General features: G+C 46.1%; 1 protein-coding gene across 2 annotated transcripts in view; it reads left to right on the top strand.

Annotated features, from left to right (window-relative positions):
- Positions 1 to 13283, top strand: part of Fgd1 (FYVE, RhoGEF and PH domain containing 1) — an 80700-nt gene that overhangs the window by 48562 nt on the left and 18855 nt on the right. For both annotated transcript variants that reach the window (XM_027432148.2, XM_027432147.2), the window contains 5 exons: positions 8655 to 8828; positions 9388 to 9565; positions 9696 to 10140; positions 11566 to 11655; positions 12304 to 12452. In XM_027432148.2, coding sequence (XP_027287949.1) covers positions 8657 to 8828; positions 9388 to 9565; positions 9696 to 10140; positions 11566 to 11655; positions 12304 to 12452 — 1034 coding nt within the window. In that variant the 5' untranslated portion in view covers positions 8655 to 8656. The remainder of the gene's footprint in view (positions 1 to 8654; positions 8829 to 9387; positions 9566 to 9695; positions 10141 to 11565; positions 11656 to 12303; positions 12453 to 13283) is intronic.

The following is a 13283-nucleotide window of genomic DNA, read 5'->3' as shown; positions in this document are numbered from 1 at the left end:
TTAGGTTTTTCAAGACAGGGTTTCTCTTTGTAACAACCCTGGCTATCCTGGAACTCACTCTGTAGACCACAGTGGTGTTGAACTCACAGAGATCCACCTGCCTCTGCCTTCAAGTGCTGGGATTAAAGGCGTGTGCCACCACTGCCTGGCAGCCTGCTTACTCTTAAAATTAGGGGATTCCACATAAAACTCTTGAAATATTAGAAGCTCTGAAGTACAGATCACTATTCCTGTGAGGATGGAGGGCATGGATTTTTGTCCCTGGCATTGGGAGATATGTGCTCTATAGTTTACCTAGTCTATTTCTTATTCCTTATCACTATTCCCTAATCCTTTATCCTGTTTTATTCTACAGAAAGTTCCTCGCTTCACACAAGAATGCATACTTTATAGAATGGACCTTCCCTTTATAGGAAAAAAGTTCCTGTTTCATGGTCAAGCTTTCTTCTTGGTCAGTCTTTCGCTTACTGATAGGCCATCTGCTTTACAATGTGTTTCTGTGGAACTCTCCTCACTTAACAAAAATCTCTCAATTTGAAGAAATCTACCTTATCAAAATTGTTCCTTTTACAGAGGAACTTTAAAAACAACAAAAACAAGGAGGTAGAAGCAGGAAGATCAGGAGTTCAAGTTTGCTCTCACCTAAGTTTGAGGCCAGTCTGGGCTATATGAGATCCTGTTTCAAAAAACAAATAAAAAGTTGAAGGAGGGCAGTAGTATACAACTCTAAACCCAGTGTTTGGGAGGCAGGGGAATTACAGTAAGTTTGAGGTCAGCCTAGGCTACCAAGTGAGCTCTAAACCAGCCTGAGCTATATTAATGAGACCCTGTCTCATAAAAACAAACCAAAAATAAAAATCAAAGAGTCCTTTTACAGGAACCTGTTTTGCAGGAGGGTGCAGTCCTTAGGAAGCTCCTGGCTTGCCAGATGTCTCCCACTTTCTAAAAGTATCTTTACACTCCTGAAATGATCCCATTTTTATAGGACCCTTACAGTCAGGAGATGAGTAGACTCGTGAGGAGGAACTGCTGGATTCCCCTTGGGGTTCCTGTAAAGAGCACATTTCACAGAGCTGTGTGCTTGCGTTTTTCCGCGGGAACATCTGCTAGATGAAGCAAGGTCTGGATGCAGTGTTACTCTGAAGGTAGACTGAGACAGTGGAGCTGAAGCCATTCATGTTCAGGAGGCCTATGGGAAGAGTTGGGGCAGCTGTGCCTTCAGCCTCCCCTTTTCCCTCAAGCTGAGAGACTCTCTTCCTGCTCACGAAGACCTGGTTTCCCAAAGGGTGCTTTCCTTTTTGCTGTTGTTCTTTCTTCTCCACTCCCTCTGTTCTCTTTCGCTGCCCAGATCCAACCTCAGAAATTCCAGCTGTCTCCAGGCAGCACCTCTTAGCTGGGAAAGACAAAGTTTGGGGAGCTACGAAGAGGAGTTTGCATCGTCTTTGAGGAGACCCAACTGCTCTTCTTAGTTCTCGCCAGTTCCTCACAATGACCAGCACACATGTACTATCCCCATTTTGCATGTAGGAAAATGAATTCAGAGCTGTGGAGCTATTTGTCCCAGGTTATCAGAGAGTTAACAGCCAAGGCCCAGTCTGCAGCTCTAATAGTTGTCTTGAGATTAAGCCAAGGCTACAGCTGGGAAAAAGGAGACAGGATGCTGCTGGCCAGGGAAGGAGGGAGAGCTGGCAGCTGAACTTTCCAGAAAGAGATGCAGGAGAAGCAGGGTCAGGTTCCAGTGAGAATGGGCCAGAGGAGGAGTCTTTGTCCTCGAATTCAGCTAGAAGCTGGACCTGGTCTGCCATATAAACCCAGAAACATATCCTAAGGGTACCTGCCAAACAGGCACATGCTGAAATACTAACCAATATTTTGATTATTGTGACATTTTTTTCTGTTGTTTGCAGATTTCATACAGTGTGTTTTGATCATACTCACCCCTCTACCCTGACTCCTCCCAGAGCCACCCCCTTCCCTACCCACCCAGCTTTCTGTCCTTTTTGTTTAACCCCATCAAGTCCAGTTTGTGCTGCCCACATATTCTTGGATATGTGGCCTTCCACTTGAGTATGGTTGATCTGCCAGTGACTACACTCTAAAAGAGAACTTACTCTCCCTTTCCCAGCAGCTATCAAATTGCCAATAGCTATTCACCTGGGATGGGACTTGGGGCTTTGTGCCCACCTCCCTTCTCCATGATAGGATTTTATCTGACTTGACCTTGTGCATGCCTTATGCATGCTGTGAGTTCATATGTATAACTTTCCTTTTGTGTACAGGCAAACAATGTTTTCTTATGATTAATCACTACTTCTGGCTCTTTTTTCTTGTTGTTTGTTTTTGTTCTTTTGGGTTTTTGTTTTGTTTTGTTTTCCGAGGCAGGGTTTCTCTGTGTAACAGCCCTGGCTGTCCTGGAACTCACTCTGTAGACCAGGCTGGCCTCGAACTCACAGAGATCCACTTGCCTCTGCCTCCCGAGTGCTGGGATTAAAGGTGTGCGCTACCACCACCCAGCTCGTCTCTGGCTCTTAAACTATTTTTAAATATTTTTGCCCCCTCTGTTACAATGATCCCTGAGCCTTGGGAGGAAGGGTTGTGAGATACACACACACACACACACACACACACACACACACACACACACACACACACCCCCTCACATCTATCCATCCATCTCATTTAGGGCTGATCACTGCATACTCTCTTATTCTCTGCACCTTGACCAGTGTGGGTGTCTGTGTTAATCACCATGTACTAAAAACAGAAGCTTTGACAGGGTGGTGGTGCACACCTTTAACCCCAGCACTTGGGAGGAAGAGGCAGGTGGATCTTTGTGAGTTCAAGGCCAGCCTGGTCTACAGAGCCAGTTCCAGGACAGCCAGGGCTATAACACCAAATAACCCTCTCTGATGAGGGTCAATAGGTGCAGTAATCCATGGGTACATTGACAAGGACTTAGGAATCAGTTTACTATCATGCCAAATTATTCCCTCCTGATTTAAGCCTTATAATCTTCCATTATTCCCCTTTAACCCTTTATATCACTAAGTTCGGTCTCCCATTGAAAGCTGCCCTGCCATAACCTCTTAGTAATTTCCTGACCACTATGGGTATTCCAAATGAAACACACATATCTGAAAATTCAAAGCTAACACAACACTCAAAAGTGAGAGAAAGCATTCAATGTTTGTCTTTTTGGTTCTGGGTTATCTCACTCAGAATGTTTGGTTCTAACCCCAGTCATTTACCCATGAATTTTACCTTTTTAACAGCTGAATAATATTCCATTGTGTAAATCTACTACATTTTCTTTATTCATTCATCAGTTGATGGACATCTAGGCTGCTTCCATTTCCTGGCTATTATACAGCAGCAATGAGCATGGATGAGCAGGTGTCTCTAAAGTAAGATAATAGAACCCTTAGGGTATGTGTCTGAAAGTTATATAGCTAGATCATATGGTTGATCTATTTCTAGGTTTTTGAGGAACCTCCACAATGATTTCCATAGTGGCCTCATCAGTCTGCTCTCCCGCCATCAGTGAATTAGTATTCCCCTTTCCCCATATCCATGCCAGCAGATTAGGATCCAGTTTCATTCTTCTACTCGTATCTATCCAATTTGACTATACTGTCTTTTCTCAGTGTATATTGTTGGCCTCTTTGTAGGACTGTGGGTTTTTATGTGTGTTCTCAATGCCAGTACCATGCTGTTTTTATTACTATACTTTTGTTGTATAACTTGAAGGGTAAGAGTCAATATTGTTATTTCCTGAGCTCTAGAGCTCAGTGGTAAAGCTCTTTCCTAGTGTGTGCTGGGTTATAATGCACACATACTCAGAGACATACATGTGCATGAACCAAAACCACCCCCAAATTATTGCCCTTATAGCCAGTTGAGGGTCTAGAGGTTGTAGAGGTAAAGTAAGAGAATGTATAGCCCACGTTCATGGCTGAGCTTGGGAGTATGTGGTCAGCTGAGGATGCTCGGATGTGCTTCCTGTCATTGCTAAGAGATACGGGAGCACAGAAGTGGTTGTGTGATTCATGCAGTACTGAGCACATGGTACACTGAAAGGATACATGGGGTGCCTCTGTGGTTCTCTCTGGGTCTTAGATGGCTGTGCATAGTTGGCAGCATATGACATGGGCTGTTGTAAGATTGATGATGTCTTTATGTGTGTGAGAAACAGTGGGGACTCTGGTAGAACCAGAGGTGGAAGGAGCAGCGCTTTCTGGTACAGAGCCTTAATGGGGGTGTGGATAGGGGTATATGTGCTTTAGCAAGTGTTGTAAATTAATTATCAACCATAAGAAAAATAGTCTGCAGGAAACCAATTTAGGATCTGGGTGGGTGGGATGGATGGGGAAGTAGGAAGCACTGTGGTTTTTAGAAAGGAGGAAGTGGGCCCTACTCTAGTAGCTCCCCTGAGGGCAGGAATGAGATTTTCTCAGTCTCAGCATAGAGTCTAGCAGCTGTGAAATAGTTAGCTTATTCGAGCAGACTGAGGGAAGCCAGAGAGTTGAGCAGGGCCACAAACGGCCACAGCAATCTGGTGAAGATTCTTATATTTTCCCATGGGTAGAAGGAAGTTATGGAAAGCTCTACCAGTAGGTTGTGTAAAAAGATGCCACCAAGAAAGAGCAAGCCTTGGGACAAAGGTAACCACTGAGGTAAAACAGAAGAAGCTGAGAAGATGGGGTCTACAGAAATAGGAGACAGGGATCTTGAGTCTTTTTACCCTTAGTGGGACCGTACCTTGGCCATACTGAGACTCATGGACTGAAACCTTGCTGTCCTGTGGTCAGGGTTAGGGGTATCCCTTTAAGTAGTCACACTGCTTTTCTATAATACTAGGGTCCTCTCATGTGCCCTGTGGCCTTGAAGAGCAGGGTTGTGAAAAGAATCCAGGCCAGAAGCAGTCTTCCTGAAAGTCAGCTATTACCTTGTTGTGTGACCTTGGGTTAGTCAGCATGTCTTTCTTTGTCTTCATCTCTGCACAAGAAATTGGACCAAAAATCGCTGCCTCCCTCATCTGGGACTCCAGGGTATCCCTGAGTCTGAATTTCATTCAGTGGTCTATTCTATAGGACTGCTTATAAGGAGGCACAGAATGGAGAGGCAGCCTGTGCAGCTCCCATGGAGAATGATAGGCCACCCCTCTCTGAGAAGCAGCAGGGGAAATAGGACAGAAGCCCCACAGCACCCTGCTGCTCAGCTGCTGGCCTTCTGGGTAGGGCTTGCCCAGGCCAGCTCACCTGCTTTGAGGTGGTAAGATCCAGGAAGTAGATGGAGAGCCCTGGGACCCTGTGTGTGTCCATGGAGGTCTATGTGGCAGTGTAGTTGGACTTTTCTTTGGGATGCCAGCTCACAAATAATGACATGGAGACTTATTATGAATTATGAAAGGTTGGCCTGTAGCTTAGACTTTCCCCCACCTAGCTGTTATAACTTAATTAACCCATATGTTTTTATCTATGTTCTGCCATACCTTTCCTCAGTATGGCACACCTGACTTCTTCAGAGTCTTGCTGGTGTCCCCTGCGTACCTAGATCATCTCCCCTTCCTCTCTCTCCCCAAAAATCCTGCCTAGTCTCTCTTGCCTAGTTACTGACCATTCAACTCTTTATTGAACCAATTAAAAGGCCAATCATATTAAACCAATAATGTATCTCACAACATAGCAGTGTGTTTGGCTTTGTTCACTAGCTCTCTGGCCATCATCATCACTTTCTCTGCCCATCTGTCTTTGCAACTGTGTCTACACCTGTGACACCCTCCAAGTGATTCATCCTCAACCCTATGCCCAGAGAGAGGACAGGGCAGGGCCAAACAAGATGTGCTGAGCTGGGCAGGATAAGCCACTCTACTGGGCCAGAGGTGAGGAGAAGAACACCCTTTCTGCACAGGCTGTGCCCTGCCTGCTCAGGTGGGAAGGCACAGGAGAAAACTTCCCCCAAAGCCAGGTACAAGGTGGAAGAAACCCACTAGGACCAGGACCTAGAGCACATGTTACCTCAGACTGGGAAGGTTTCATGACTCCCTGGCCAGCCTGCAACTGGGATAAGGTCAGGAGCTCAGGGAAACAGCTATAGAACCCCTGGGTTCCCTCCAACACTAAGTGACCTAAAATCTCCTGCGACTCTTGTCTGCCTGTGTGACCTTGTAAGGAAGGGTATGGATGTCTCAGTGTGTGAAGACAGCATGTGACACTTTGTTTAGATCAGGAAGAGACAAAGTCCCGTGTTTTGTGACTATAATTGTGTATATCCCTGAGCTAAGACCCTCAGATACCATGGACATGTTTGTTGCAAGAATGCAACCTAGTAAATTATGAAATGTATCTGATTTGTGTCCATGTTTCTGGGTATGTAGTGGCTTATGACCTTAGTTAGGCTGTTTTGCTGCTGCTGCTGCTGCTGCTGCTGCTGCTCTGTGTGTGTGTGTGTGTGTGTGTGTGTGTGTGTGTGTGTGTGTGTGTTTTCTGACTTGGTATAATGGATCCTATGTGATTATGATATTTGTTTGTAACTATGTTTGTAGGTACTCAAGGGCACATTAATGATATATATGAAACACCATGATCCTGCAATGTAAATGACACAGTGCCTTTGTAACTTGGTGAAACTGTGCATGAGTAATATATAGTGTTATATAAAGTTATATGATGGCTTGTGGTTAAGTGATTTTGTGTGAGATGATAGGACTGCCATTGTGGCTTTGTTACATGTCTTTGTGACTGTGCTTGATCTTACTGTTGATAATTCCATAAAGCTGTGTGTTCATATATGGAATTGTAGCTGCTAATCTGTGAAATTGTATGCGCCCAGGCTTTCAGGAGGGTAAGGACATGTATTTGGATGTTTGAATTTGTGTGACCTGGCAGTTGTGGAAAGCACTGTAAATTACATGTGCATTTGTGACTTAGTGGACCTACTTATGAGACTGGGTAAAATGCTTGAGATGAGATGCCATGTGGCTGTGACACAGTGTAACTCATGGCACAGTGTATCTCCCACTGTGTGCTAGTTGTAGCTGTGGAAACTTGTTTGCTTGCTTGCTTGGTTTCAGTTGGGTTTTCAGTATGTAGCCCAGACTGGCTTTGAACTCACCATCCTTCTGCTTCAGCTTCCCAAGTGCTGGGCTCATAGGCATGTGCTACTGTGCCTGGTGCTCCAGGAGCTCTTGACTAGTGCTCACTCCCTTGTCCTCACACCTGATTAGAGCTTTTCATGGCCCCCTTCGCCACATAAAAGACAAGCTGCTCTTTGTTCTGGCATCCAAGACTTTGTCATTCCTCTCTAGCCCTACCTGATTTCTCTACCATCTCTGAAGCAGCCCCCACAGCCTCCTATCCAGCCACAACCACACAAATCTTGTACTCCTTCACTTGGGACATGTGGATTGTGTGTATGTGTGTGTGTGTGTGTGTGTGTGTATGTGTGTGTGTGTGTGTGTGTGTGTGTGTCAGGGAGTGTCCATCATCGTTCCCCAAGCCTAAATCTTTCCTTGTAAGTGTGAGCATCATATCCTCTAGGGCCCCAAACAGGTAGGCTTAGCGGTCCTGTGCTAAGGAAGGAGAAAGTAAGAAAAGGATTCCTTTCTTTCTGAAATTGTTACTTGCTGCTTTCAAGCTGTTCTTGTACCTTGTACCTGCATTCTGGATACTGGGGGTGAGGTGGGGTGGATGTGGAAGTAGAGGAGGTAAAACAAACTGGTAAGACCCTGAGATTTTAAAAAACAAAATGTTTGCTTATGGAATACCTCTGTGAGTGTGTGCGCGCAGTGAAACTGGAACCCAGGCCTTGCAAAATGCTAAAAAGGTGTTCCATACTGAGCTAACTCCCTCGTTTCCAGTTTCATCATTTTAAGACACTTAGCTCTACAAAACTGTAGAGAAGAAAGTTCAGATATTCTCAGATATTTGCCCATTAAATGAAGATGCCAGGCATTGGTGGTGCACACCTTTAATCCCAGCACTCAGGAGGCAGAGGCAGGTGGATCTCTGTGAGTTCGAGACCAGCCTGGTCTACAAGAGCTAGTTCCAGGACAGCCTCCAAAGCCACAGAGAAACCCTGTCTCAAAAAAACCAAAAAAAAAAGAAAGAAAGAAAGAAAGAAAGAAAGAAAGAAAGAAAGAAAAGAAAAAGAAATGGGACAAAGAAGACAAGAATGGTAGTTTATGCTTACAATTCTGGCACTTGTGAGGTTGAAGCAAGATTGTCATGCATTTGAGTCCAGCCTGGGCTATACAGTGAAATCCTATCTCAAAAACAAACAAAAATAAATAATTAATAGAATGAATAATGTCTGTATAAACAAGAGATCTAGGCATGTACATAAACTTTAGGGGTACTTCTACTCTCGACCTGGTTAAATTCCTGAGTTTGGTTTAAGTCCTTGATTATCTACTGACATGCATGGAGTCAATATGCTAATCCCAGAGAAGTATTATTTCTTGATGAAAATAGCCAGTCTCCACCTTGGGCTTGTTTCTCTGTCTGGGACCTGGAAGAAGGGCTTCCTGGCAAAACAGTGTGACCAGTAAAGGGCTCAGAGGAGCCTAGCCCTAGATACCTGCTAAGATATGCTACTTCCAATTCTCCCTTGGGGTAAAACCAGTCACTTCATGGCCAGTTTCTCCGTTTCTACAGGGATGCACCAGGGAAACCGGATCCTGGTTAAAAGTTTGTCCCTTGATCCTGGCCAGAATCTTGAGCCTCATCCAGAAGGCCCCCAACGGCTTCGTTCAGATCCAGGCCCTCCCACTGAAACCCCTGGCCCACGTCCTTCACCACTGAAGCGGGCACCAGGCCCAAAGCCACAGGGTAAGTGCTTCCATTAAGAGCAGAGAAATGCACCAGAGAGGTGTAAAAAAAGGAAAGGAGGAATTAATGGGTGGAAGAAGAATAGGGAAGTGCCCTTATCTCAAGGGGCAGTGAGAGATACCTATCTAATGGGCAGAAAGGTGTTGCCTGTGGCTAACATCCTACTGGGACTTCACCTCAGTCCTGCTCTGTGCCTACCTCAGGCAAAAGAAAAGAAAGCCCTGGCAGCACATGCCTGTACTCCCAGCACTCAGGAGGTTGAAATAGGATCATTGCTGTGATCAGTTAGGGCTATGTTATTAGTACCATTAGTACCAGGCAAGCAGGGCTGTATACTAAGACTGTCTCAAAAGACCAATCTAACAAATCAAAATTGGCAGGGGATATAGCTTAATGATTGGAAAAGTGTTTACCTGGCATGTCCAAGGCCATGGGCTTGATCTGTAGCACAGAAAAGAAAATTCTGGGGTTTGAAAAATGAGATATAGCCTGGCTGTGATAACCACCGCTAAATCCAGTTCAGTGACATCTCTCCTTTCTTCTCCATCCACCACTCCAGTTCCTCCAAAGCCCAGCTACTTGCAGATGCCCCGGATGCTTCCTCCACCTGAGCCGATTCCTCCACCACCATCACGCCCTCTGCCTGCAGACCCTAGAGTGGCCAAGGGTCTTGCCCCCAGAGCTGAGGCCAGCACCAGTTCTGCAGCAGTGTCATCGTTGATTGAGAAATTTGAAAGGTGAGTCTGATCCCTATAGGACCCTGTGAAGGAAGGGTGGATACGGGACAGGAAGGGATAGTTGTAGGAGAGAGAGGCCTCTTGGTCACGCTCATACCCTGCCTCCATGTGTGTCCATCACCCACCTCAGAGAGCCTGTGATTGTCGCTTCGGATAGGCCAGCCCCTGGCCCCTGCCCAGTTCCCCCAGAGCCAGCCATGTTGCCACAGCCACCCCCGCAGCCAACAGTGTCCCAGCTCCCTGAGGGTGAGGCTTCTCGCTGCCTGTTCCTGCTGGCTCCTGGGCCCCGGGATGGTGAGAAGGTACCTAACCGGGACAGCGGCATTGACAGCATCAGCTCGCCATCCAACAGTGAAGAGACCTGCTTCGTCAGTGATGACGGGCCTCCCAGCCACAGCCTGTGTCCTGGGCCCCCTGCTCTGGCTAGTATGCCGGTTGCTTTGGCCGACCCTCACCGGCCTGGCTCCCAGGAGGTTGACAGTGACCTGGAAGAGGAAGACGAGGAGGAGGAAGAGGAGGAAGAGAAGGAAAGAGACATTCCAGTGACCCCACTGGAGAGACAGGAGTCTGTGGAGGTACTGACCTATGCTACCCAAGAGGGAGGATCATGTAGAGAAAGTAAGAGCCTGGCATTTATGCTTGGTTCTTCCCCCAACCTGGTATTTCTCAAAACGAGGCATTGCTTCCATTTAGTCTGCTTAGCACCCCTGGTTTCCCAGTATGAAGCACCAGTAGCAAAACCCTGCTCCTCTCCCAAATGACTATGACCACCAAAATGGCCATGCCTCATTCTAAATGCCCCATTAGGAAGATGGTTCCACTTTCATCAGAGAACCACTAATAGATTTCAGGTTTTTCATGACCCAGTGTGTGACACTGGGGATGTCTCTTTCCTTTCCACCCCTCTCTGCAAGCCTTGTTTGTATGACAGAAACCCTCTCATGCCAGAGAGACTTCTCAACAACTGGAGGAGAGGCCCAGAGCCAGAGTTCCAATGGGGCCTGGAGCTCTTGGTGGTTAGGAACTCTTTCCATGCCCCGTCTACTTAATGTTTCTTCAGAAGGTATCCTTGCCCTCAAGTAAGGTCTCAGCCAGAACACCTGCTTTGGCAGAACCAAGCTTAAGTGTGGGGCCAGGGAGTGCTGAGATGAAACGACACTCAGCAAGTGTGTAGCCTGCAAACAAGAAAGTGAGCCGACAGGCATAATCTTAGACATTTTTACATTTCTGTGCCTTTCTCACACCCCACATACTTAGCAAGCCTTTGCTGACAGTGAACTCATTGAGTGAATAAATAGCTGATATTTAGAGACTGTAATCCGTTCTGTTTTTTATTTATAGGAAATCTTTTAGGGTTTGGGAGTGTGGCTTAGTATAGAGCATTTGCCTAGCATGCATGAGGCCCCAAGTTTAATCCCCAACATTGCAATAATTAAATTAAAATGCATGAAATTGTCTCCATTACAAATGGACATAGGCTCTATTATTATGTTTTTATAATAGGACTCTTAAATACAGAAATAAGACAACTTATGCATGCAAGTGAATGGTAGACTAGGATATGAACCCAGGAAGTTGGACTTCCTAGTTCTCACATTTAGCCACTAAACTATGTTCAGTGACTAAAGAAAGCAGATGAGTGGGTATATGGATGTCTGTATGAGGGAGTTCATGTCTTCAGAATTGAGGGGCAAGCTTTGTGACTGGGAATCAGGGATAAAGCTACAGGAAGCTTTATGTATCATATTGGGATTATCTAAGGGTGGCACTAAGGTTAGAGCATCATGTGCACTCTCTGAGGGAAGCCAGGCATGATAACATTGCCTGTAGTCCAGCTACTGGGGAAGCTGATGTAGGAGGATTACTTCAGTCCAAGAGTTTGAGGGCACATAGCAATACCTGATAAGTGAGTGGGGGAAACAAGGGAGGGAAGAAAATTGGGTTGAAGGAGCCGGGGTTAGGGTAGAGATGCTGTTTCAAGGGTCACTTCTCCTTTCCAGCTGACTGTGCAGCAGAAGGTGTTCCATATTGCCAATGAGCTCCTGCAAACCGAGAAGGCCTATGTTTCCAGGCTCCATCTCCTGGATCAGGTGAATGGCCCCTCTAGGGTCCCAGGACCTTAGGATGTGGTAGGTAGGTTCCACAGAGGAAATGTTAGGCCTGAGCCTAACTCCACCCTTAGGACCAGAATCCAGAAATGGTAATGTCTCTGGCTGACCTTGAAGCCAATTCTGATAATGTTCACAAGTTTAATCATCAATCTTCTTAACAGACAAGTACTAGTCCTGTGATTGTGACTCTGTCACTGCTCACTCTTCCCCCCATCTTGAATTTACCCCTCCTCATGGACCTCATTCTAACCCTTGACTCTCTTCTTGACCCTGCATCCACCAGAATCCCTGAGAATAGGCATCTTTTTTCCCCACTGTTCTATCCTAGCCTCCAAGACAGTGCGCACAGTAGACACCGACAAATATTTGTTAAAATAAAGGGATCTAATTCCCATTTTCTCTCTAAACCTGGATCAGCTTCTGACCTTGCTCCAGGTCCTAACTTGGCATCATTCCAGTTCCTAACTCCTAATCTTGGTGACTTGCAGTTCTCTCCATTCCCACTGTTCTCAGTCTCAAGACCACTAGTGATCTCAGAAATGCAGAGCTTCCCTTAACTGCTAGCTGCCCTTTCCCCAGCTAATCTCTAGTTTCAGTTGGACTGAGCACATCTGCCTTGGTCCACAGGTGTTCTGTGCCCGGCTGCTGGAAGAAGCTCGGAACCGCAGTTCCTTCCCCGCCGATGTTGTCCACGGCATCTTCTCTAACATCTGCTCCATCTATTGCTTCCACCAGCAATTCCTGCTGCCTGAGCTAGAGAAGCGCATGGAGGAATGGTGAGGGGCTCCAGAGCCAGCCTGCTTATTTGGGCATCAACTTGCATGCTAAGCCCAAATGTATACATAGGATTTCATTCCTGGGCTGGGGATGTAGCTTAGTGGCAGAATTCTTGTCTAGAATATGCAAGACTCTGGATTCCATTCTCAGCATCATGAAAATAAGTTCATTCTTTTTTGTGGTGTGTGGGGACGCCGTTTCTATATAGGGTTTCTCTGTGTATCATTGGCTATCCTGGACCTAGCTCTGTAGACCAGGTTGGCCTTGAACTCACAGAGATCCACCTGCCTCTGCCTCCTGAGTGCTGGGATTAAAGGCATGCATCACCACCACCACCCCATGAAAATAAGTTCATTCTTACCTGCCTTCTTTTCTGCAAAAAAGGCCCAACTTCTCCCTTCCAGGCTTTCACAATCTAATGTGGACATAGACCAGGACTTAGAATGCTATAGTTGAATATCAGAACCCTTAAGAGTATGAGAAGACTCATGAGATGGCTCAATTGGTAGAGCTGCTTAATGCTGCCAACCTGAGTTCAAGCCCTGGAACCCACATAAAGATGGAAGGAAAGAAATGACTCCACAAAGTTGTCCTTTGACTTCCACACATGCTGTGTGTGCCCACATATTCTCATATTCTCTCTCTCTCTCTCTCTGTCTCTCTCTCTCTCTGTCTCTCTCTCTCTCTGTCTCTCTGTCTCTGTCTCTGTCTCTCTGTCTCTCTCTGTCTCTGTCTCTGTCTCTGTCTCTCTCTTTCTCTCCAGGACAGCCAGGATTGTTGCAGAGAGAAACCCTGCCTTGAAAAACAAACAAAAAGAGCTAAAATGAACC

Source organism: Cricetulus griseus, chromosome X, assembly GCF_003668045.3.
Source record: "Cricetulus griseus strain 17A/GY chromosome X, alternate assembly CriGri-PICRH-1.0, whole genome shotgun sequence".
NCBI lineage: Eukaryota > Metazoa > Chordata > Mammalia > Rodentia > Cricetidae > Cricetulus > Cricetulus griseus.
This window is presented reverse-complemented; position numbering and strand designations above follow the sequence as displayed.